The sequence below is a fragment of the Pleurodeles waltl genome, chromosome 8, assembly GCF_031143425.1.
Source record: "Pleurodeles waltl isolate 20211129_DDA chromosome 8, aPleWal1.hap1.20221129, whole genome shotgun sequence".
Taxonomy (NCBI): domain Eukaryota; kingdom Metazoa; phylum Chordata; class Amphibia; order Caudata; family Salamandridae; genus Pleurodeles; species Pleurodeles waltl.
The window spans coordinates 14,306,906-14,330,627 of NC_090447.1; the positions used below are offsets into that span (position 1 = coordinate 14,306,906).

The 23,722-nt window shown below is 43.3% G+C and overlaps 1 protein-coding gene across 1 annotated transcript in view; it reads left to right on the top strand.

Moving 5' to 3' along the window:
- The window catches only part of LOC138249286 (vomeronasal type-2 receptor 26-like), a 90,439-nt gene extending 75,717 nt beyond the window's left edge, over positions 1–14,722 (top strand). The window contains exon 3 of the mRNA XM_069203241.1: positions 13,779–14,722. Coding sequence (XP_069059342.1) covers positions 13,779–14,722 — 944 coding nt within the window. The remainder of the gene's footprint in view (positions 1–13,778) is intronic.
- The last annotated feature ends 9,000 nt before the right edge of the window (positions 14,723–23,722 follow it).

The window sequence follows — 23,722 nt, forward strand, 5'->3', positions numbered from 1 at the left end:
GCCAAGCCTAGGCAAGGTTAAGCACAGGTTCATTTAGTGCATTTCTGTGGTTCACCCTGCAGGGATTGTGGCTGTTGCTAGACAAGTCCTTACACCTCAGTCGGCCAACAACACAGTTTCTCAAGGTGAGGATTGGTAATCACAAAGCAGTAAACTGGCTGCCATGCTGGGACTTGTAGACCTGTACATTTAATAGGAAAAGTGAAACTGCAAGACCTGAACACTAGGTTCTATTGATGAAATATCAAAGGGCTGCTAGCAGCTGGACTTTTACTACAGATTTTCCATGGAAGCCGTGGTCATATGATGTAATAGGCATGGATGGGACATAATGTGCAGTTTTACAGTTCTCAAAATGGCATAAGGAAAGTACTGACGCACCATTTATACAAGTTACTAACTCTGATGGCACAAACAGTGAGATTTTGGTCTGATTCCCTAATGAGGAACAATGTAAATGTACGCCACATAAGAGCTAGCATGTGGATGCCAGGCTAAATGAAACACACACTGAACACACCATATTGGAATAATGCTGCCTGTTGTATTAGGAAAAATACAAGGAAAATAGAAGTGTAAATGTTGATAACAACTATCTAATAATTTATCAATCAGGTCTTCATATGTCATTCACTTGCTTAATCTTCATTTTCAATAATTGTCACTTGTTCCCTTTGAATTGCAATGTTTATTATGCATTCATTTAGGTTGTGTTTGATTTTATTATTATTTTTTGTTGAACTGTTAATGTTTCTTACATGTGTTTGCTGCTTGTTTTTAGACAAGTTCTACTATTGCTTCTTGATCCCTTCTCCAATGTTGACTTTGACAATGTTTGTTCCTATACATTTTGCTGAAGGTAAGATATTTAGAACTGTATGTAATCCACAATAGATACTTTTGTTAGATTTCATTATTTCCACAATCTTTTATGTCTTAAAAGACAAAGTAGATAAACACTTGTAGCAAATTAGCGGCAACACTGTGTTGCAGCTCCTTTAAATCTCCTGATGACTGCATAGCTAAAATGTCTCCAATGCTGGGTACATTCAACACTTCCCAAAGGGGATTAAACACAGCAGCTGCAGGATTTCTCCTCATCTTGTCGACAAAGGACAGCAAAAGTCTTGACAAACTGCCTTAGTATCATTCTACTGGGAGTACCCCATAAATGATATTACTTTTTTTCCAGGAGTACTGAAAATCCTGCACTGTTCCTGTTCTAATCAGATGCAAGAGAATGTGGAACAAAAGACATGATTATTTAAAGAGGCAAGGGGTGAATTCTTTAGAACTACTAACACTTTTTGGGGTCCCAGATCTTAACTCTTCAAGCAGGACTCCTTCACTCTTGCCAGTCATTGTCCTAGGTTTTCCAGCCAGTGGAAAATGAAATTACATAAAACTTGAATTTATAAAGCGCAAGCATATGCTCAAGGATGAGCTTCCAGGTCCTGTTACATGATAAAACCCCCGACCGGGACCCAAAAATACAAATAAAATCCTAATAGGACAAGGAGTCCTTAAGAAAGATGGACTGTTCTGGGACCGAGATAAGAGCCAACGGGCTACTCCATAATTTTGCTCCCAGGAACGCAGAAGAGCTGCCACCAAAATCACCTGGCGCGTACCCCACGGTTCGTCCCTCAGCCCGACCCTCTTCAACATCTATATGGCCCGCTCGCTAACATCACCCGATCCCACAACCTCAACATCATCACATACAACGAAGACACACAGAGGATCCTCTCCCTCACCAAGGACTCCGCCAAGACCAACATCCATGAAGGAATGAAGGCCATCACAGAATGGATGAAGAGCAGCTGCCTCAAACTCAAATCCTCATCTTCGGCTCCACCCCCTCCGCATGGGATGACTCCTGGTGGCCTGCCAATCTCAGAGCCGCTCCGACTCCCACCGACCACGCACGCAACCTAGGATTCATCTTGGACTCCTCATTATCCATGACCTAGCAAGTCAACGCCATCTCCTCCTCCTGCTTCAACACCCTCCGCATGCTCCGAAAGATCTACAAATGGGTACCCACCAAAACCAGAAGAACAGGCACTCAAGCCCTCGTTAGCAGCAAACTGAACTATGGCAATGCCCTTCACGCAGGAACCATGGCCAAACAACAGAAGAGGCTGCAACGCATCCAGAACACCTCTGCACGCCTGATCCTGGACATCCCCCACCACTGCCACATCACAGACCACCTGAGAAACCTGCACTGGCTCCCAGTCAACAAGAGAATCATCTTCAAACTCCTCACCCACGCTCACAAAGCACTGCACAAGACCAGGCCAGAATACCTCAACAGACGGCTCTCCTTCAACACCCCAACCTGGCATCTCCGCTCCGCACGTCGCCGCCAAAACGTGTTAGACTCTTCCCACGCACCTGCATCAGACCAAAGACATCCTTACCTTCAAGAAACTTCTCAAGACCTGGCTGTTCGAGCAGTAGCAGCATCTCCCCCCCACTCCTCAGCACCTTGAGACCCTCACGGGTGAGAAGTGCACTTTACAAATTCCTGATTCATTGACCCTGTCTAACCCTTCAAGGTCTAGGTATTTGTAAAACAAAAGTATTCACCAACCTCAAAGGCAAGGGATGTAAACAGAAAAGATATTCTATAGACCTGTCAGACCAACTTTATGGACCGTTCTGTGGATATGCTATAGTGTTTTAAATTGAATGTGTTTCAACACTGGGAGACAGTGAAGGTCTAGATGAGACTGAGCAGTATTTAGGAAGGCTAAGCAACAACTTAGCTACAGCATTCTCAACAAGCTGCAGTCTGTCAGTGAGTATTTTAGCAAACCCTAAATATAGGACATTGGAGCAGTCCAACCTAGAGATGACCAGTACCTCTACCATGCTTCCCTGGGCGAAAGAGGTGAAGGCAAAGAAGAATCTGTGGTTGAAAGGATAATTGGGAGTCAAATTTGACTCCCAGATTACATACTAAATTGGACGGACATTAGATGTTTTTGAGACGTCCAGGTGGCCACTGATATAATACATTGGATGAATTTACATGTAATCTGCCCATCGTCTGTCAGCAGAACAATTGAGTGTCATCAGCATGGGAGAACCGTTTGAAGCTATATCCCTTTACAAGTTTAGCAAGCAGGCTATACAGATCTTAAAGAGTGTCGGGATTGGGTAGAGCCTTGTGGTACCCCACAGTCAATGAGTATAGGAGTGGAAGAATAGGCGAGAGCTCTTACAGTTTGCTATTGGTGTTTTAGAAATTCTGTTGCAATCCAGGAGGGCACCTTCGTCAACTTTCTCCCTGGGAGGTGATGTTGAAGGCTCTTGAGCGATCAAGTAATATAAACAATGTATTACCCTTGTCATGCAACTGATGTTTCAAACTGTCTGTCGCCTGAACAAGACTGATTCTGTTGAATGAGTACTTTGAAAGCCACATTGTGTGGCACCCAAAGTATTGTTAGTGTCAAGATATTGAGTGAGGGTGAAGTTCACATACGATTGCAGCATGTCAGTTATTGCTAATGAGATGCCCCTGTAATTCCTTGGAAGTCAAGAACCCGTGTTAGCCTTTTCAGGGTCGAGCGTGCAAGTGCTCTGACCCCTATTGTAATCTCTCTGTGGGCTTTTAACCATGCCCATGTCATGCCAATCACTTTCTATGGTTTGTGTGCTTCTCTTTTAAAATTAGCTTGATTTATTAGTGAAAGGCATGCATATGTCATGTCTTTTCCATTGTTTAGCCCTCCTCAAGCGCACTGATCAAGTACTGAAAACATATGAAGATCCATGTTTTCCATATGGTCCCAATTACAGCTGCAGTTAATGATGGGCGGCCAGAAAAGGCGAAACTGGACTGGTCTTTTTCTTCTGATTAGCCTCCTTCATGCTCATGGCGTAGCTCTTTAAATTGGCTCACATGTGAAATTGCATTACTTTTCATTTTTAGGGTCGAGCCTGCGTTGCATGCGCTCGCGCATGCGTATCGCAGGGAGACTCTTTTGTATTTAGAAAAGGGCTCGGAGCCCTGTCAACTTCTCGTCAGTGTTTTTTATTGGTTCGTGGGCTTGCCTAATTAAATCTGCTTGCTTTCATTAGTCGAAGGCACGCATACGTCATGCCTTTTCAGGTGGCTAGCCCTCCTCGAGTGCATCGACCAAGTACAGAAAACATGCGAGGCTCGCTTTTTTCTGTCCAGCTCTTGGACTACTTTTTCTCTGATTTACTAGCTCGATTTCGCTTGGAAGAAGTTGAGCGCTTTATATAGTTAATTGCATCTTTTCGGCTTACGTACATAAATGCACTTTTGCCGATAGGTGAAAAGTCGGGTTAGGAGTTTACAACGCTATCAGCTCTAACATGAGCAAACGCGAGACCCGTTGCATTGTAAATGCTTGTTCTCTTTTGTCTGTACCCTTTACCCTGACGGTGGCCATGGTGCTAACAGCGCCAGCTCTAGCGGTGGTATTGAAGTGCTGTTTTTTGGTTCTTTTTTAGGTATGTACCATTTAATATCTTGTTATCAAAAATATGTCAACATTAAACACAGTGGAAACTAAAGATGGCATGCTTTTTTTAGCATATTTGAGAGACTTGTCTTTAGTACTTGCATACAATCTACGTGTTCCATTCTCCTCACACACACTGTGACATGAATGCCTAATATTTTGTCAGACTTTTTTCGTTCCTATCTTTTTACTGAATTTGTATCGTTATTCTCAGGGTGTTTTCCCGCCACAAGCGTGTTACTGAGGAAGGTCATCTGCTTTTAATGGGCACTCGCCTGTTTAAACCACATCCAACCCAAAAGGCTAGTGTACACCTTAAGAAACCTCCCTCTCTGTAAACCTCGCTTCTAGCCTACAGGCACTTTTATTTATGTATGTTTAGCACTGTGCCAACTTGCGGCCAGGTCCCACCATGAAGGTGGGGGCAGCAGCTCCTTGTGTCGGCGGTGTTGGCGTTCCTCCGTCTCTTGCAGCTTTTGGAACAGATTGTTGGTTGCTCGCCACGAGGACTGGGGGGTCCTTGCATCGGAACAGCTCATCCTGCCTTCTGGAAAGGGGAATTAAACCTTCAGAATCATGGCTGCAATACCGCTAAGGACGGGTTTAACCTATTAAACGTGTATAGCCCGCGCTGCTGCGAAATGTACACAAGAATCTTTAATGAGCTCAATATTTACATTGAGACCAGCCCACCGTGAGAAGAGGCATCCTGCAGGATTAGGAAGCAGGCAGCCGGAAGGAGCTGATAGATTTGATTTATTTTACCTTGCAAGCATTTTTTTCAACGGCACCTGTGTTTGTAATTTTTTTGCAATTGTATCTTTCAATGGAAATTCTGGATTTTTCAGCGTCTTCATTTTCAGCAGTTTCCTAATGTTCTCAAGATTAATGGAAAAAATGCGTGCCCGTTTAAAACAGTGCGAAACGACCTTTTAGGTCACACAAGCAAACGCATACTTTTTGAAGATTCAATCTCGGCTGATATGTGTTTGTTGTCTTTCCAACACATTTCAGTTCACAGAGGGAAAGCAATGTGTACATTTGTACGAATTCAAAATTCATAAAAGTTTAATTTGTGTCCATAAATCTAAATTACTCGCACGGAATATTAAGGCAGGGTTGTGTAAAGCTGCTTCCAAGGGTGGAAAGTGACGTTCCAGACCAGGAAATATATTTTTGGCGGACGTAAGAAAAAATGTTCCCCCACAGGGGTTAATATTTTACATGTGGGAAAAAGTTAGTATGTGCAAAATCCGTGTTACTAAATGTTTACGTCATCTTATGCAATGTACATTTACACATGCTCAAATTCTTATATGTTTCAACACTCTTGATATGTTTGGGCGACCCTTATATTTTATTTCTCGTCTGTGGCTGTCTTGTTTTGGGAATTGTGTTAGCCAGCCAGCAACTCTGATGGTGGGGTGGTGAAAGTGGCATTCTATTGGAATTAAGGTGGCAGATTTAAATTAGGATATTATTAGGCCGAACTGCCCCCAGGGGGGGGCAGAACCCACTAGGCGCCAGGGCAATTTTTTTTTGGTTTTTTTTGTTTCTTTTTTTAGAGATGGGGAGCGACCCATCAGGCAAGGGTCGCTCCCCTGGGGGGGCAAATTGTATTTAGACCATTTCTGCCCCCCTGGGGGCAGATTGGCCGATTTTAGGTCAATCTGCCCCCAAGGGGGCAGAAACCACTAGGCACCGGGGATTTGTTTTTTGGCGCCAATGTCACGCAGGGGGAGCGACCCCGTAGGCAAGGGTCGCTCCCGGGGGGGGGGGGTGGGGGTTGGGGGGTCAAATTTATTTTAGGCCATTTCTGCCCCCCTGGGGGACAGATCGGCCTATTATTAGGCCGAACTGCCCCCGGGGGGTGGCAGAAACCTCTAGGCGCCAGGGCAAATTTTGTTTTGTGTTTTTTTTTTTTTTGTTTGTTTGTTTTTTTAGAGATGGGGAGTGACCCATCAGGCAAGGGTCGCTCCCCAGGAGGGCAAATTGTATTTAGACCATTTCTGCCCCCCTGGGGGCAGATTGGCAGAGTTTAGGTCAATCTGCCCCCAAGGGGGCAGAACCACTAGGCACCGGGGATTTGTTTTTTGGCGCCAATGTCACGCAGGGGGAGCGACCCCGTAGGCAAGGGTCGCTCCCGGCGGGAGGGGGTGGGGGTTGGGGGGGCAAATTTATTTTAGGGCATTTCTGCCCCCCCCCTGGGGCCGGCTGAGCTACAGGCCAAACACCACCACCTTGCAAAAAACACCTCTGTTTTCAGTGAAAAAATATGTTGTGTCCACGTTGTGTTTTGGGCCATTTCCTTTTGTGGGCGCTAGGCCTACCCACAGAAGTGAGGTACCATTTTTATCGAGAGACTTAGGGGAACGCTGGGTGGAAGGAAATTTGTGGCTCCTCTCAGATTCCAGAACTTTCTGTCACCGAAATGAGAGGAAAAAGTGTTTTTTGGGCCAAATTTTGATGTTTGCAAAGGATTCTGGGTAACATAACCTGGTCAGAGACCCGCAAGTCACCCCATCTTGGATTCCCCTGGGTTTCTAGTTTTCAAAAATGCACTGGTTTGCTACTTTTCCTCAGGTGCCGGCTGAGCTACAGGCCAAAATCCACAGGTAGGCACTGCTTTTTATAAAAAAATTTGATGTGTCCACGTTGTGTTTTGGGCCCTTTCCTTTCGTGGGCGCTAGTCCTACCCACACAAGTGAGGTATCATTTTTATCGGGAGACTTGGGGAAACGCTGGGTGGAAGGAAATTTGTGGCTCCTCTCAGATTCCAGAACTTTTTGCCACAGAAATGTGAGTAACGTGTTTTTTTAGCCAAATTTTGAGGTTTGCAAAGGGTTCTGGGTAACAGAACCTGGTCCGAGCCCCGCAAGTCACCCCATCTTGGATTCCCCTAGGTCTCTAGTTTTCAGAAATGCACAGGTTTGGTAGGTTTCCCTAGGTGCCGGCTGAGCTAGAGGCCAAAATCTACAGGTAAGCACTTCGCAAAAAACACCTCTGTTTTCTTCCAAAAATTTGGATGTGTCCACATTGCGCTTTGGGGCGTTTCCTGTCGCGGGCGCTAGGCCTACCCACGCAAGTGAGGTATCATTTTTATCGGGAGACTTGGGGGAACGCTGGGTGGAAGGAAATTTGTAGCTCCTCTCAGATTCCAGAACTTTCTGCCACAAAAATGTGAGGAGCATGTGTTTTTTTAGCCAAATTTTGAGGTTTGCAAAGGATTCTGGGTAACAGAACCTGGTCCGAGCCCCGCAAGTCACCCCTCCTTGGATTCCCCTAGGTCTCTAGTTTTCAGAAATGCACAGGTTTGGTAGGTTTCCCTAGGTGCCGGCTGATCTAGAGGCCAAAATCTAGAGGTAGGCACTTCGCAAAAAACACCTCTATTTTCTCCCAAAATTTTGGATGTGTCCACGTTGCGCTTTGGGGTGTTTCCTGTCGCCGGCGCTAGGCCTACCCACGCAAGTGAGGTATCATCTTTATCGGGAGACTTGGGGGAACGCTGGGTGGAAGGAGATTCGTAGCTCCTCTCAGATTCCAGAACTTTCTGCCACAGAAATGTGAGGAACATGTGTTTTTTTAGCCAAATTTTGAGGTTTGCAAAGGATTCTGGGTAACAGAACCTGGTCCGAGCCCCGCAAGTCTCCCCTCCTTGGATTCCCCTTGGTCTCTAGTTTTCAGAAATGCACAGGTTTGGTAGGTTTTCCTAGGTGCCGGCTGAGCTAGAGGCCAAAATCTACAGGTAGGCACTTCGCAAAAAACACCTCTGTTTTTTTCCAAAATTTAGGATGTGTCCACGTTGCGCTTTGGGGTGTTTCCTGTCGCCGGCGCTAGGCCTACCCACGCAAGTGAGGTATCATTTTTATCGGGAGACTTGGGGGAACGCTGGGTGGAAGGAAATTAGTAGCTCCTCTCAGATTCCAGAACTTTCTGCCACAAAAATGTGAGGAGCATGTGTTTTTTTAGCCAAATTTTGAGGTTTGCAAAGGATTCTGGGTAACAGAACCTGGTCCGAGCCCCGCAAGTCACCCCTCCTTGGATTCCCCTAGGTCTCTAGTTTTCAGAAATGCACAGGTTTGGTAGGTTTCCCTAGGTGCCGGCTGAGCTAGAGGCCAAAATCTACAGGTAGGCACTTCACAAAAAACACCTCTGTTTTCTCCCAAAATTTAGGATGTGTCCACGTTGCGCTTTGGGGTGTTTCCTGTCGCCGGCGCTAGGCCTACCCACGCAAGTGAGGTATCATTTTTATCGGGAGACTTGGGGGAACGCTGGGTGGAAGGAGATTTGTAGCTCCTCTCAGATTCCAGAACTTTCTGCCACAGAAATGTGAGGAACATGTGTTTTTTTAGCTAAATTTTGAGGTTTGCAAAGGATTCTGGGTAACAGAACCTGGTCCGAGACCCGCAAGTCACCCCTCCTTGGATTCCCCTAGGTCTCTAGTTTTCAGAAATGCACAGGTTTGGTAGGTTTCCCTAGGTCCTGGCTGAGCTAGAGGCCAAAATCTACAGGTAGGCACTTCGCAAAAAACACCTCTGTTTTTTTCCAAAATTTAGGATGTGTCCACGTTGCGCTTTGGGGTGTTTCCTGTCGCCGGCGCTAGGCCTACCCACGCAAGTGAGGTATCATTTTTATCGGGAGACTTGGGGGAACGCTGGGTGGAAGGAAATTTGTAGCTCCTCTCAGATTCCAGAACTTTCTGCCACAGAAATGTGAGGGACATGTGTTTTTTTAGCCAAATTTTGAGGTTTGCAAAGGATTCTGGGTAACAGAACCTGGTCCGAGCCCCGCAAGTCACCCCTCCTTGGATTCCCCTAGGTCTCTAGTTTTCAGAAATGCACAGGTTTGGTAGGTTTCCCTAGGTGCCGGCTGAGCTAGAGGCCAAAATCTACAGGTAGGCACTTCGCAAAAAACACCTCTGTTTTTTTCCAAAATTTAGGATGTGTCCACGTTGCGCTTTGGGGTGTTTCCTGTCGCCGGCGCTAGGCCTACCCACGCAAGTGAGGTATCATTTTTATCGGGAGACTTGGGGGAACGCTGGGTGGAAGGAAATTTGTAGCTCCTCTCAGATTCCAGAACTTTCTGCCACAGAAATGTGAGGAACATGTGTTTTTTTAGCCAGATTTTGAGGTTTGCAAAGGATTCTGGGTAACAGAACTTGGTCCGAGCCCCGCAAGTCACCCCTCCTTGGATTCCCCTAGGTCTCTAGTTTTCAGAAATGCACAGGTTTGGTAGGTTTTCCTAGGTGCCAGCTGAGCTAGAGGCCAAAATCTACAGGTAGGCACTTCGCAAAAAACACCTCTGTTTTTTTCCAAAATTTAGGATGTGTCCACGTTGCGCTTTGGGGTGTTTCCTGTCGCCGGCGCTAGGCCTACCCACGCAAGTGAGGTATCATTTTTTATCGGGAGACTTGGGGAAACGCTGGGTGGAAGGAAATTAGTAGCTCCTCTCAGATTCCAGAACTTTCTGCCACAAAAATGTGAGGAGCATGTGTTTTTTTAGCCAAATTTTGAGGTTTGCAAAGGATTCTGGGTAACAGAACCTGGTCCGAGCCCCACAAGTCACCCCTCCTTGGATTCCCCTAGGTCTCTAGTTTTCAGAAATGCACAGGTTTGGTAGGTTTCCCTAGGTGCCGGCTGAGCTAGAGGCCAAAATCTACAGGTAGGCACTTCACAAAAAACACCTCTGTTTTCTCCCAAAATTTAGGATGTGTCCACGTTGCGCTTTGGGGTGTTTCCTGTCGCCGGCGCTAGGCCTACCCACGCAAGTGAGGTATCATTTTTATCGGGAGACTTGGGGGAACGCTGGGTGGAAGGAGATTTGTAGCTCCTCTCAGATTCCAGAACTTTCTGCCACAGAAATGTGAGGAACATGTGTTTTTTAGCCAAATTTTGAGGTTTGCAAAGGATTCTGGGTAACAGAACCTGGTCCGAGCCCCGCAAGTCACCCCTCCTTGGATTCCCCTAGGTCTCTAGTTTTCAGAAATGCACAGGTTTGGTAGGTTTCCCTAGGTCCTGGCTGAGCTAGAGGCCAAAATCTACAAGTAGGCACTTCGCAAAAAACACCTCTGTTTTTTTCCAAAATTTAGGATGTGTCCACGTTGCGCTTTGGGGTGTTTCCTGTCGCCGGCGCTAGGCCTACCCACGCAAGTGAGGTATCATTTTTATCGGGAGACTTGGGGGAACGCTGGGTGGAAGGAAATTTGTAGCTCCTCTCAGATTCCAGAACTTTCTGCCACAGAAATGTGAGGGACATGTGTTTTTTTAGCCAAATTTTGAGGTTTGCAAAGGATTCTGGGTAACAGAACCTGGTCCGAGCCCCGCAAGTCACCCCTCCTTGGATTCCCCTAGGTCTCTAGTTTTCAGAAATGCACAGGTTTGGTAGGTTTCCCTAGGTGCCGGCTGAGCTAGAGGCCAAAATCTACAGGTAGGCACTTCGCAAAAAACACCTCTGTTTTTTTCCAAAATTTAGGATGTGTCCACGTTGCGCTTTGGGGTGTTTCCTGTCGCCGGCGCTAGGCCTACCCACGCAAGTGAGGTATCATTTTTATCGGGAGACTTTAGGGAACGCTGGGTGGAAGGAAATTTGTAGCTCCTCTTAGATTCCAGAACTTTCTGCCACAGAAATGTGAGGAACATGTGTTTTTTTAGCCAAATTTTGAGGTTTGCAAAGGATTCTGGGTAACAGAACCTGGTCCGAGCCCCGCAAGTCACCCCTCCTTGGATTCCCCTAGGTCTCTAGTTTTCAGAAATGCACAGGTTTGGTAGGTTTCCATAGGTGCCGGCTGAGCTAGAGGCCAAAATCTACAGGTAGGCACTTCGCAAAAAACACCTCTGTTTTCTTCCAAAAATTTGGATGTGTCCACGTTGCGCTTTGGGGCGTTTCCTGTCGCGGGCGCTAGGCCTACCCACACAAGTGAGGTATCTTTTTTATCGGGAGACTTGGGGGAACATAGATTAGCAAAACAAGTGTTATTGCCCCTTGTCTTTCTCTAAATTTTTTCCTTCCAAATATAGGAGAGTGTGTAAAAAAGACATCTATTTGAGAAATGCCCTGTAATTCACATGCTAGTTTGGTCACCCCGGAATTCAGATATGTGCAAATAACCACTGCTCCTCAACACCTTATCTTGTGCCCTTTTTGGAAATACAAAGGTTTTCTTGATAGCAATTTTTTACTCTTTATATTTCAGCAAATGAATTGCTTTATACCCGGTATAGAATGAAAACGCACGTCAGGGTGCAGCTCATTTATTGCCTCTGGGTTCCTTGGGTTCTTGATGAACCTACAAGCCCTATATATCCCCGCAACCAGAGGAGTCCAGCAGACGTAACGGTATATTGCTTTCGATAATCTGACATTGCAGGGAAAAGTTACAGAGTAAAACGTAGAGAATTCAGAATTTTGTCTACTTTTCAGAAATGTTTAGGTTTCTGGGATCCAGCATTGGTTTCATGCCCATTTCTGTCACTGATTGGAAGGAGGCTGAAAGCACAAAAAACTGCAAAAATGGGGTATGTCCCAGTAAAATGCCAAAATTGTGTTGAAAAATTGGATTTTCTGATTCAAGTCTGCCTGTTCCTGAAAGCTGGGAAGCTGCTGAGTTTAGCACCGCAAACCCTTTGTTGATGCCATTTTCAGGGGAAAAACCACAAGCCTTTTTCTGCAGCCACTTTTTCCAATTTTTTTGAAAAAAACGAAATGTTCACTGTATTTTGGCCAATTTCTTGGCCTCCTTCAAGGGAACCCACAAAGTCTGGGTACCTCTAGAATCCCTAGGATGTTGGAAAAAAAGGATGCAAATTTGGCTTGGTTAGCTTATGTGGACAAAAAGTTATGAGGGCCTAAGCGCGAACTGCCCCAAATAGGCAAAAAAAGGCCTGGCACAGGAGGGGGAAAAGGCCTGGCAGCGAAGGGGTTAATGGCATATGAAAAAATCAATTTGATCAGTGCCAAAGTAAAGGTTGAATCATATCCCAGAGCCCTGTAGACTACAGAGGTAGAGAAAAATAAATTGGGAGCTAGCATTCACTTAAAGATCAATCCCTCTACATTGTTAACTGAGCTTATCAGCACAGTGGAGTGAGAAAAAGCTTTTTGAAAAACAATAGCAACCCCTCCTTCCTGTCTTACTGATTGGCTGTGTTGAATCATGGAGCAGCCAGGGATAGCTTCCCCAACATCTGTAGAGGCGATAGAGTTAAGCCGCAGTTCAGTTAAGAAGATAACACCCTGCTTATGACCATTAATAAAATCCTAACTATCTAGTTTATTATTCAGTAAAGAACAGATATTTATAAGGAACATTTAAAGATACGTTCCTTAGGTCGCCCAGAATGAGAGGGTTTTGAAAATGGAGGTGAAGATGAGGCTATGGTAGGTACTGTGCTAGGGGGCTGAATTAGTCTTTAATATCACCACTTTATCCAAAGACCGGCTCTCAAGGTTAAAATAGAGAAGCTGCTCCAGGTAGCACAAGAGAGTCTTTACCTGTGCCTGATCAGAGGGGTGGAGCTGGGTGTGGTCCAGGCCTGGACAGGTGCAGACAGGCTTGCATTTGGCCAAGGCTAATAAATGATGTGAACAAGGCATATTGCTGTACACTGAAATCAAAAGTTAATAAAGAGGTTGTCATTAGGTTTTCATAATGACTGGGACTAATTTCTGATGAAGACGAGCTATCGGCACTGCCAGGTGGAAAGAATCATATTCTCATCTAATATTCTCATCTCACCAGCAAAAGGTTAATCCTAGAAAGAGCAATATTTGTCATTACATACATTTTTTATACAGTGATGTAGCTAGACCCAAGCTTGTTTTTAAAGCTTAGTATTCTGAACAAAGTGGATTCGTTCTTTCTACACACCCACTTCCACCTGACTACCCACCGTCCCTCACCACTTGTGTAGGAATATAAACACGAGAGGCCACTGTTACTTGTTTCCATCCTGATGAATTCAGTCACTGTCAAACATAGTGCTAAATAAACCTACTTCTGAAATACTCAATTTGGGAACACCTTCAAGAAATATGATCTGGATCCCAATTTTTAATTCTGTAAAAGTAAGAAACCCAATTATTCCAAACTATGTGCACATCAAGGTGAGATTTTCTAATGACCTCCTTAATGACAAATCTGTGAGAGGAAAAAAGTCAAAGTGCCTACTATGTCCAAACTTTTTGTAAAAAAACTGCATATTTATAAATCAATAAAACAGATATGTTTACTTAACTCTTGAAAGGAATCATATAACATGTGTTTTTTTGCTTCAGAAACAGATGAATGTATGAAATGTCCAGATGACCACTGGCCCAATGATAATCATGACCAATGTATCCCAAAGTTGATAGAGTTCCTTTCTTTTGATGAGCCCCTTGGACTTACACTCTCCTTTACTGCTGCCTTCTTGGCTTTCATAGCTGCTTGCATTCTAGGAATTTTTCTTAAATATGGTACCACTCCCATCGTCAAAGCCAACAACCTGAGGCTCAGTTACCTCCTCCTCTTCTTCTTAATACTCTGTTTCCTCTGTTCCTTCATATTCATCGGCCACCCTTCAAACCTGTCCTGCATGCTGCGTCAAACTGTCTTTGGGATTGTTTTTTCCATCAGCATCGCCATTGTACTTGCAAAAACTATACTTGCTGTTCTTGCCTTTAAAGCCAAACTTCCCAACAGCCCAGCGAGGAAGTGGTTGGGAGGAAAGACTCCAAGTTTCATAGTCTCTCTTTGCTCTCTGATACAAGTTCTTATTTGTGCTCTTTGGTTGGTGAACGCTCCTCCATTTCCAGAGCCTGACCTCATTTCTGATAATGGAAAGATAATTCTTGAATGTAATGAAGGAACACATTTCTTCTACAGCATGCTGGGATACATGGGCCTCCTGGCCACAGTCAGCTTTATTGTGGCCTTTCTCTCAAGGAATCTGCCTGGAACTTTCAACGAGGCCAAGCTTATTACCTTCAGTATGCTGGTGTTTGTCAGTGTGTGGATCTCATTCATCCCGGCGTACCTGAGCACACAGGGGAAGTTCATGGTGGCTGTGGAGGTGTTTGCGATTCAGTGCTCCAGTGCTGGACTCCTGGGGTGTATATTCTTTCCAAAGTGTTATATTATTCTGTTCACGCCTGAAATGAACAACAGACATAATATTATTGGAAGAACACATTTTGGCACCATCAGAAAACATGAAGATCACAAAATAAGAAGGAGTTAGCTGGTGAAGGCATGGACAGAACACGCCTAAAATATATGCTAAAATTGCTGCATGAGGGAACATAACTATAGATAAAATTAATTTATCAGTAGACTAGAGTCCAGCAATGCACCCACTGAGTGGAACTTTCACAAGCTAGTAGAAGACAGGAGGAGCATATTGACAGTGGTACTCCCAATGTCAAACAGATGCATGTACCGTAGTACGTTTTGTTTTTATGAGTGTTTTCAATAGACAAGTAGCCTCTACCAATTATTTCAACATTAAGTACATCTAAACAGAGGATGTGCAATGCTCTGAAGCTACATTACTAGTTAAGTCATAATTTTCTGAGCGATGTACTTTGCAAAGCTTGTGAAGTAAAAAAAAAATAGGCAATTCACAGGCTCTTTACAACAGTGGAAAATGTCCCCACTGCCATGAGGATCTACCCAGGTCAAAGGATGAGCTGCGTCGTCCCATGAGATAAAGTTACAAATGCAGCTTTACAATGCTGTCCTACATTTGCAGGAATTTGTAGTCTGGCCTGAGGTGTGGTCTTTTCCCAGCATGCTAGAGCACCCACACCCCAAACTACTCCCTTGCCAGATCTAAGACAGGCCCGATTGTCCACAGCATAGGAGCAGGTAGAAATGTGGAAGCATTTAACATGACTTTAGAGATGGTAGGCAAGTGACACTGTGCATAATATCTCAAAGGAGACAAATCCACCACTGAACTAGGTGACAATTGAATTTGCTATGTCTAATTAAAGCCATAAGCAGCACTATCCTTAAAGAATCTGGGAAGGTAGAATAACATTGTCTTAAAGCAGTAAGAGCAATAGTTCTCCGGATGTCTTTGAGTCTCATTTAGAGTTTGACTGACTGGATACTCAAGCACAAACCTGGCTGTTGTCTCGGCAGCCACTTTACAAGAGCATTATATCCTGTGGCACATGAACTATGATGGATGGGATATCTGTCTTGTTTTGGTATCCAGTTCACCAAAACAGTCTTGTAATGCTCACATGACACTGCGTATGGGATTGTTCGCAAGTTGTGCTGAAACATGATGCAAAGTGTTAGCAGAAAGGGTCTGAAGAATAGTCTACCAACAAAACTCTCTGGCTGATGTATCTCATGTACAGCCATCATAGATCTGACCCCTGCCATCTAGATTTTCTTACTAAAGCCATGGACTGCGAGCCTTTGAATATATGCTTTGGCCAGCTGCTAGTTGTAAGGTCAACAGCTGCTGGAACAGTTGACAAAGGCAGATAGCTGGTTTATGCTAGGTATGTCAGCTTTAACTAGTGACATATGTATTAAGGAACTATCCATGTACACTGATAAAAGAATGTATTACCTTGTTAGAAATATATTTTTTAATTCTCATAATGATGCAATTTGTTGTTGATATCAGTTTTCTAACTATGAGATTGTTGATGCTATTCCTTTTTTAGATTATTTCTACATGTGTTAAAGAAAAGGAATTGCATATTTGCAAAATGATTGCATCTTGTTGTAAATGATCTAATTTGTGTGGTTTATTTCTTTTTAGTATATTTGAATAAATGCCTTTTTGAACTGAACAACATAGAATTCAATTTATTAAGAGGTTTGTACTAGTCAGGACAACAAAATTACTCTATCACATGCACGGGGCTAAGTCTTTCCACACATCCCCTTGCCTAAGTCAGTAAACAGATAAATGACACTCTTATCACCTTATTAAACCTTCCTGCGCAAAAACAGTCCCTGAGGCATAAATATATTTCTCCTTGTTATGGCTCACCTGGAAGGCTTAACATTTTGGCACATTCCCAGGTCTACCACTTTTAGTAAATCTGGGAATGGGTCAAAATCCATTAGTGTTGCGTGGGAAGACCCACACAGCACCCATTGAATGCATCCCTGGGGCAGAGTAAGGCACTGCAGTGATTTACGTTGCATTGCATCACTCTGGTTTTATCTAGCTACTCACGACCATGCAAGCTGGTCTTGAGTGGTGCGATAAAATGTATTTTAGGCTTGTTTCATGCATACACCCCACTGCGTGGTTCAACAGTGATGTAACCCTTCTCATAAATATGTTCCTAGACAGCACAAAGTGTACCGGCACACAGAGGGAGAAGACATGCTCCAAATCTTTATAAATATGAAGCATTTCTGCTCTCTCAATGTCACGCATCGCTGCACAGTAAGCTACCTTGCTGCACTGCAATGTACACCAAAATAATAATTATGCCCCGAGTTGTTGTCCATCTGTCCCTTCTGGAGCCTAGCTCTCATGGAACTAAAGAGAATCATACTACTGATGCTGTCTAATCAGAGCCTCATGGAAGATGGGGTATACGACACAAGGAAGCAGAAATATAATAGAACTCTTCAAGCTCCCCTGTGTGCTTGGTACAGGATCCTGTGAGGTGATATGCAATTTTCAAACTTTATTTTGGCCATTTTAGCCATCCAAGTTTCACAAGACAATTGTAACATTTGAAATCAAGATAAAAATTAAAAACAATAAAAAACATTTTTCTTTTTCTTTTTTTAAAAAGGTCAAGTTAGGTATAAGAGATAGGCATTCGTTTCAATTTCCAGTAGCAGAAACTAGGTATCATTCTGATGTCCAAATTAATGGCAAGGCATCTCATTTTTAAAACAAGTTGTGCAGTATATACAAACTGCAAAATGCTCTAAAGTCGCACAAATGATCTGTTTTGATGACAGAATAATTCATATAATAGCAGCATACATGGCATCAAGTGCAGGATATAAAGTGCATTGTGAGACATGCTGGAGCCCCTGTGATTACAAGGTGGTCTCTGCACAGCCAGTAAGATAGATAGATGATGCAAGTTTCACAGTGGCTAGTTGTTCCTGTGCCACCAAACCTATGTACTGTTGTTAGCCCAGGCACAAAGGGGAACAAGCCTGGGGCAAACACACTCCTAATTATTCACTGCAATAAAAACAAGCAAGCATCATGAAGATGTGTCCTCATGATCATCATCGTCAGGCTAAAGGACTGCTTCACACTGCAGAAGGATCACGAAACAAGCATCAGCCGGACAATAGCCAAAGAATCACAGATCAGGCACCAGCTAGTCAATAGCCAATTGCACACAAATCAGGTGTCAGCTGGGTAGCAGCCAATTGATCACAAATCAGGCATCAGCTGGGCAATAGCAGACAGGTAACAAATAATGCATCAGCTGAGGAAAGTCAGATCACTCATGATTCAGCCAATGGCTGGGCAGTAGCAGATTAATCATAAATCAGGCATTGGTTGAGCAATGCCGAAGGAATCACAAACCAGGCATTGGCTGGGAATACCATCTAGCTAAAAAAATCAGGCATTGGATGGGCATCAGCAGATGGATCACAAATCAGGCATCGTCTGAGCTCAGGAATGCCAGATCACTCAGGAAACAGGCATTGGCTGAAGAATACACGAGAGATAACGTATTACGCATTGGCTGGGCAGCAGCAGAGGGATCACAAATCAGTTGAACATAACCAAACCGAAAGTAAAAAACACATAGAGCAAAAATGGTGTTTCTTAAGAATCAAAATTAAAATAATTTGCACTGTTTTGAATAGTTAAAATATGTTGAAGTACATCGGTGTGTTGAGAGCCAACTCTGTGCTACGGGAGGATGATGTCCTTTAATGAATGAATCACCCACCCCACTGCCCTATACAGCCATATATGCTACATATACTGTAAAGAGGAAAAGGTCCATTATGGTCTGCATGTTGTGTGCATTATTCATGGTATATGTTCAGTGCAATTGCTATAGTGTTGGTAATGCCAATGACGAATAGTATGGATTAAACATAATTTTTGGTACTGACGAAAACCTGCTGACCCTTAGTGGAACACAGAGGTCTGAAACATGTCAACCCACTGATGTTATGGGTCATAATACCCAGAAACCTTTTTCTGTTTTTATCGCTGTCAAAAGACTGCAATGGTAAAATGGAGTTAGGATCCGGCAGGCGATTTTAATCTGCAGTTTAAATTCCTCATGCTTAGTTAAGAGCTACGCTTACAAACTGCATTGAGCCCACCCACTCATATTAGGTGTAGTGGGGAGGATCCGGTGATGAAGCGTGCCACAGGGGGTACCTGTAGGTGAGGCTCCTACTAAAATATCATGGATCTTCCAGGATCCCACTAATTTACCTAGGAGTCGATCCAACAGTTGTGTTGAGATATGTTAGTACCCCACAAAAGATCTTTTGGAAAAAAGGGAGCACAACAGAAAAGGGAAGCCCTCCTTTGTGTAGCTAGCAGTAAAATGTTTGCAATGATTCTAATAATGTATTTATTTATAAAGAGAAATATTACCACTGGCTGCAATTTCAATGTTTCCTTCTTTCTACACTCTCCTCTCTGAAATAGGGGGATTCGATCGACAAGTTTCTTATGACTTTTTCATTTGAGAGAATAAATAAAATGCCTCGGTAAACAAACATCATTTCTCATGTGAAGGTACACTGCACCCTACATTTAAAAATAATGATCTTCAGATTGTAAAATGGAACCTTCATTATGAAATCCCAATGTGAGTGGAAAATAAACCATCAAATGAACCTTTGATTTCATGAAATGCAGACTGTCCCAAACATAAGGCCAGCAAAAGGGCTCCCGTCATAATACATTAAAGTTTCTGCAAAGATCCATGGAAACAGGACTATGACTCACTCATCACTTAAAGCCATATAGTCAAAAAGCGAATCGATTTACACTGAAATCCAATTCTCCAGATGGAATTTTCAAGTGTCTTTAGTTTCAGATTTTTTTTTCTCTCCAGTACAGGCAGAGCCAGCCAACGAGTTCATCCCAAATGCAGGGACTTCGTGAGGGCCTAAAAAATACATATGCATATATATATATATATAACATTGTCTCTTCCTGACCATCCTCACTGAAAATATAAGGTGGCAGTGTTTTCAAACCTTAATTAAACTTAACTTGATCCATCCTCCTCATCCCCATCCCAGCATGGACTGTGCATACATGCAGTGCATTTCAAACGAGCAATAGAGCACAGAAATATATTACTAACAAAATGCAATTGCTTTATAACTCAAAGCGAGACTTGATAATTTTCTGTCATAATATGCATTATTGCTTTTCAGTAAACAGAGACATTTCCTCATTATGACATTCCCAATAACTATGTTATTCATCATTGTTTATATAGTAACTTAACTAAAAAGAGCGTCATAAACCTTTTACTACACACCCCTTCTATTTACTTATTATATTGTCTGTTTGTAACATTGCGCGTCGTCTGATTGTGTGAAACTAGCATGTCCCTCACAAATTTGTAACCATCCGTTTATGACTCTACATTAAACCTTAAAAGTTCAATCAACGTTTTCAAGCTAAACCATCATCATATTTGGTCATGGTCACCAACTAAACACAATACAGACCAAGCCCCGCAAATGCGGGATGCCCTCTTTTAAAGTGCATAGTACCAAAAACATGTCTTTAGGTATCCCAAATTACAAACATACCCCGCACAGACTGTTTTCATGATCTCTAATTTGTTTGCATTGCATATATAGCTCGGTCTCCTTACATCAAACAAGCTTGTCCATCACAAAGTTATAACCATTCATGCCTGATTTTACTTTGAACTTCACAGCATCCAACCAAAGTTTTTGATGTGGTTGAATTGAACACCTCAATCCGTAATGTTTTTTAAACGGGCTATGGAATTTTTTCTTGGTTCCAGAAGCGCAGTGGTGGTGCCATTGATAGTGGCTGGATTTGCCCTTTGTTGCTAAAGACAGTGATTTTGGATACAACTTCTGAAATATTGATCTTAAGCAACTATGGTCAGATCTCAGAGGATGGACGCGTGAGACTTCTCTGGTGATAGAATCAAAGTTTAATAGACTATAATTGTATCTTTTACACCACTTATTACCTCTGACAAGGCATCAAAACACTTTTTGGCAAGTAGCACGCTACTACACAACCCAAAAGTATTAGTAGTAAATTAGTATAGGGAAATGTGAGTTAATTTTAGCAGTGGACATGTGAGTCTGTTAGTTGGATTGAATAGAATTATGGAGGGATAGAAGAGGGAAGAATCTAGAAAGTGTTAATTGGGAGATCATAGTAGTAAGATGAGGTTTGGGATGACTCAAAGGAGAGATAAATGAGGGAGGAATTTAGTTGAGCTTTTGGGAGATCATAGTACTAACTGATGTTTGGGGTGAGCCAGGAGGGTTGGAGGAAGGAAGAGTGTAGAAAGGGTTATTATGGAGATCAGAGTGAACAGATAAACATCCAGAAATACCCACTGTAATCTCTATTTACCCCTGGTCTTGCTCTTCTGTATATTGTGAACATCCAGGGGGGTTTGTCTAGAAGACTAGACACAACTGAACAGATAATGATCTCCAATTTTAATTCTCAGAAACTGCTGAACGCCATGGCTCAGACTATATACTGGACCAATTTGGCAACAATTGACCTATTATTGACATTTCCATACTCAATAACAAAGATAAGAAACCATTAAAAGGGAGAAAGCAAGTGTAAATGTACCCGTCTTACACATACTAAGTTAAAATGCTTTGTTATATGTAAGAGCTCTTGCACAAACTCAAAATCGTGTGAGCGAATATTAAAATTAACCTTTTGCTTCTTTGGAATAGATCATAATTAATGAGCCTATAGACTCAATGAAAATCACCCAAAAACATAACCCTAGTTTAAAGATGCTCAAGGGCAGCAGAAACAAGCATGTTAGTACAAAGTACAGAGGGGCCCATTGTATTAAATGGCATGCCCCCTTTTAATGCCTGCTCTGAGCAGACATTAAAAGTGCTGAAAAAAATGACGCAAGGAGATCTGTAAGAATTATTTACGCCTTTTTTCAGCCCCCCTAACAGGGGAATGCCCCCGTTGCATATATTATGCCTGGTGCAGGCATAATGTAGCGCAAAGGGTTACAAAGTGGTGCAATACATGCATTGTGCCACTTTGTAAATATGGTGCAGCGTTTTTGGCCTTCCAACGTCACATTAGTGTAAACAAAATGACGCTAATGTGGCTTCAGAATGCTGCTAGGGGCTCTTATATATGCCCCTTGGTGCTCTCCTTATCTACAGGCACTGGAGGGTCCTATGTTACAAACTTACACAGGGGAGAAGAACAGAGGGTGGAAGAGGCCCCACGCCTGCCTCCCCTATATACTCCAAACTCAAGAAATAGAGTAGTAACCTGTCTGTGAGCAGGTGCTTCTCTGGAGTACCTGTCACCCTGCCATTACATTTCCTATTTTAGAGAAGATGTGACTAAGATATTGAGAGATGACTGGAAGAATATTACTTGTCAATGCACTCTTTCTCAAGCTGTGTCTTTCACATGAAGTCAGCTTTCGTGTTGTATCTTCTGAGTGGAGTTATGCGAAAGCTTATATAATCTTGGTCAAATGCCTCCATTAACTCAGACATGTAACCCCAACAGCTGCACTCTTATTGGTATTTAACATTAATCATCATTAAATTCAGCTGCCACATGTCACCTTAAAGACTTCCACATCAGAAGACATACAGCCTGAATCTATCCATCCACTCTGAATTATGAGAAACGTAACTGCACAAATATTGCTAAGGATTGCCAGTGTGTATCAGCCCCTTTATTAAATCCATCCTTAGACTCGTTATGCGCTTTCTATTGGTCCAATCACCTGTGTGCACAGTTTTTTACGTAAAAGATTGATTATATACAAAGCAAAACCTGTAGGACTTATTTGTAAAAGGGAAACATCCATTCTGTACTCCATCAAACACCAAAAATGAATATACAGAAAAACAAATCTATTGGAGTCCCATTCACTTTATGTTTAAAGGTTGCAGAAGTAACTTTCAACTTCATAGTGCCTCTGTGCTTCGGCAGTTCAAACTACATCAACTATTTAACTACCTTGATATAAAGTTAACAAACCGGTGATCTCATTTCAAACAATTCTATTAGCCTTTTTAGGAGCTTACTCACTCAGGTGGATTACTCACTCTGCCTGCCATGTTTGCACACTTGGACCCTAATTTATACGTTGTGGTGCAAAACTGCACCAACGCAGTCTTGCACCAAAATGTTTAGCACTGGCTTCCACCATTTCTGAGCACCAGCCAGGCACCATATTTATGGAAAGGTGCAAGCCGGTGCAAAGTGTAGGCTAGCTTAAAAGAAAATTACTTTCGCCGGGTCGGGCTGGTGGTATGGAAGAAGGGGGTTTTGCACCAAATAATGACATTAGGCAGGTTAGAGTGGAAAAAAATAACTCTAACCAGCCTGGTGTCATTTTCTGACGCAAAACCATCCATACCGCATGACTCCTGTCTTAGAAAAGACAGGAGTCATGCCCACCACCCCAATGGCCAGCACAGAGGACCAGGGTCCCATGGACATGGCCGTTGCACCCAGTGCCATGTAGGGAGGGCCACTTCAGGGTCCCCACTGGCACTTAAAAAAAAAGTACTTACCTGTACTTACCTATACTTACCTGGGATGGGGTCCCCCATCCTCCGCTGTCCCTCTGGTGTGGGTGGGGTTGTCCCTGGGGACTGGGGAGGGCACCTGTGGGGTTATTCCATGGTGTTCCACCAAGGAAATAGGCCCACAAGTCCCCTAACACCTGCCTTGACCAGGCGTTAAATAATGGTGCAAAGCAAGCTTTGCACCATTATTTGACTCCTCTTCCTCCGTGAGTGATTTTAGCACGGGAGATAAATATGGCATCATGGCAATAGAGTCATTCTTTGCACGGGAACGACTACTTTGCATCTCATTGACGCAAAGTTGGTTTCCATGTCCACAAAATGACTTTAACTCCATAGATTTGGCTCTAGACAGGTCTAGCACCAAAGTGTAAATATGGAGTTAGTTTTGCACTGAATTTGCGTAAAAGAATGATGCAAATTTGGCGCAAAACGACTATACCTGGCCCCTTGGTGCCAGATTTACTAACCTTTTATGCAAGGCAGT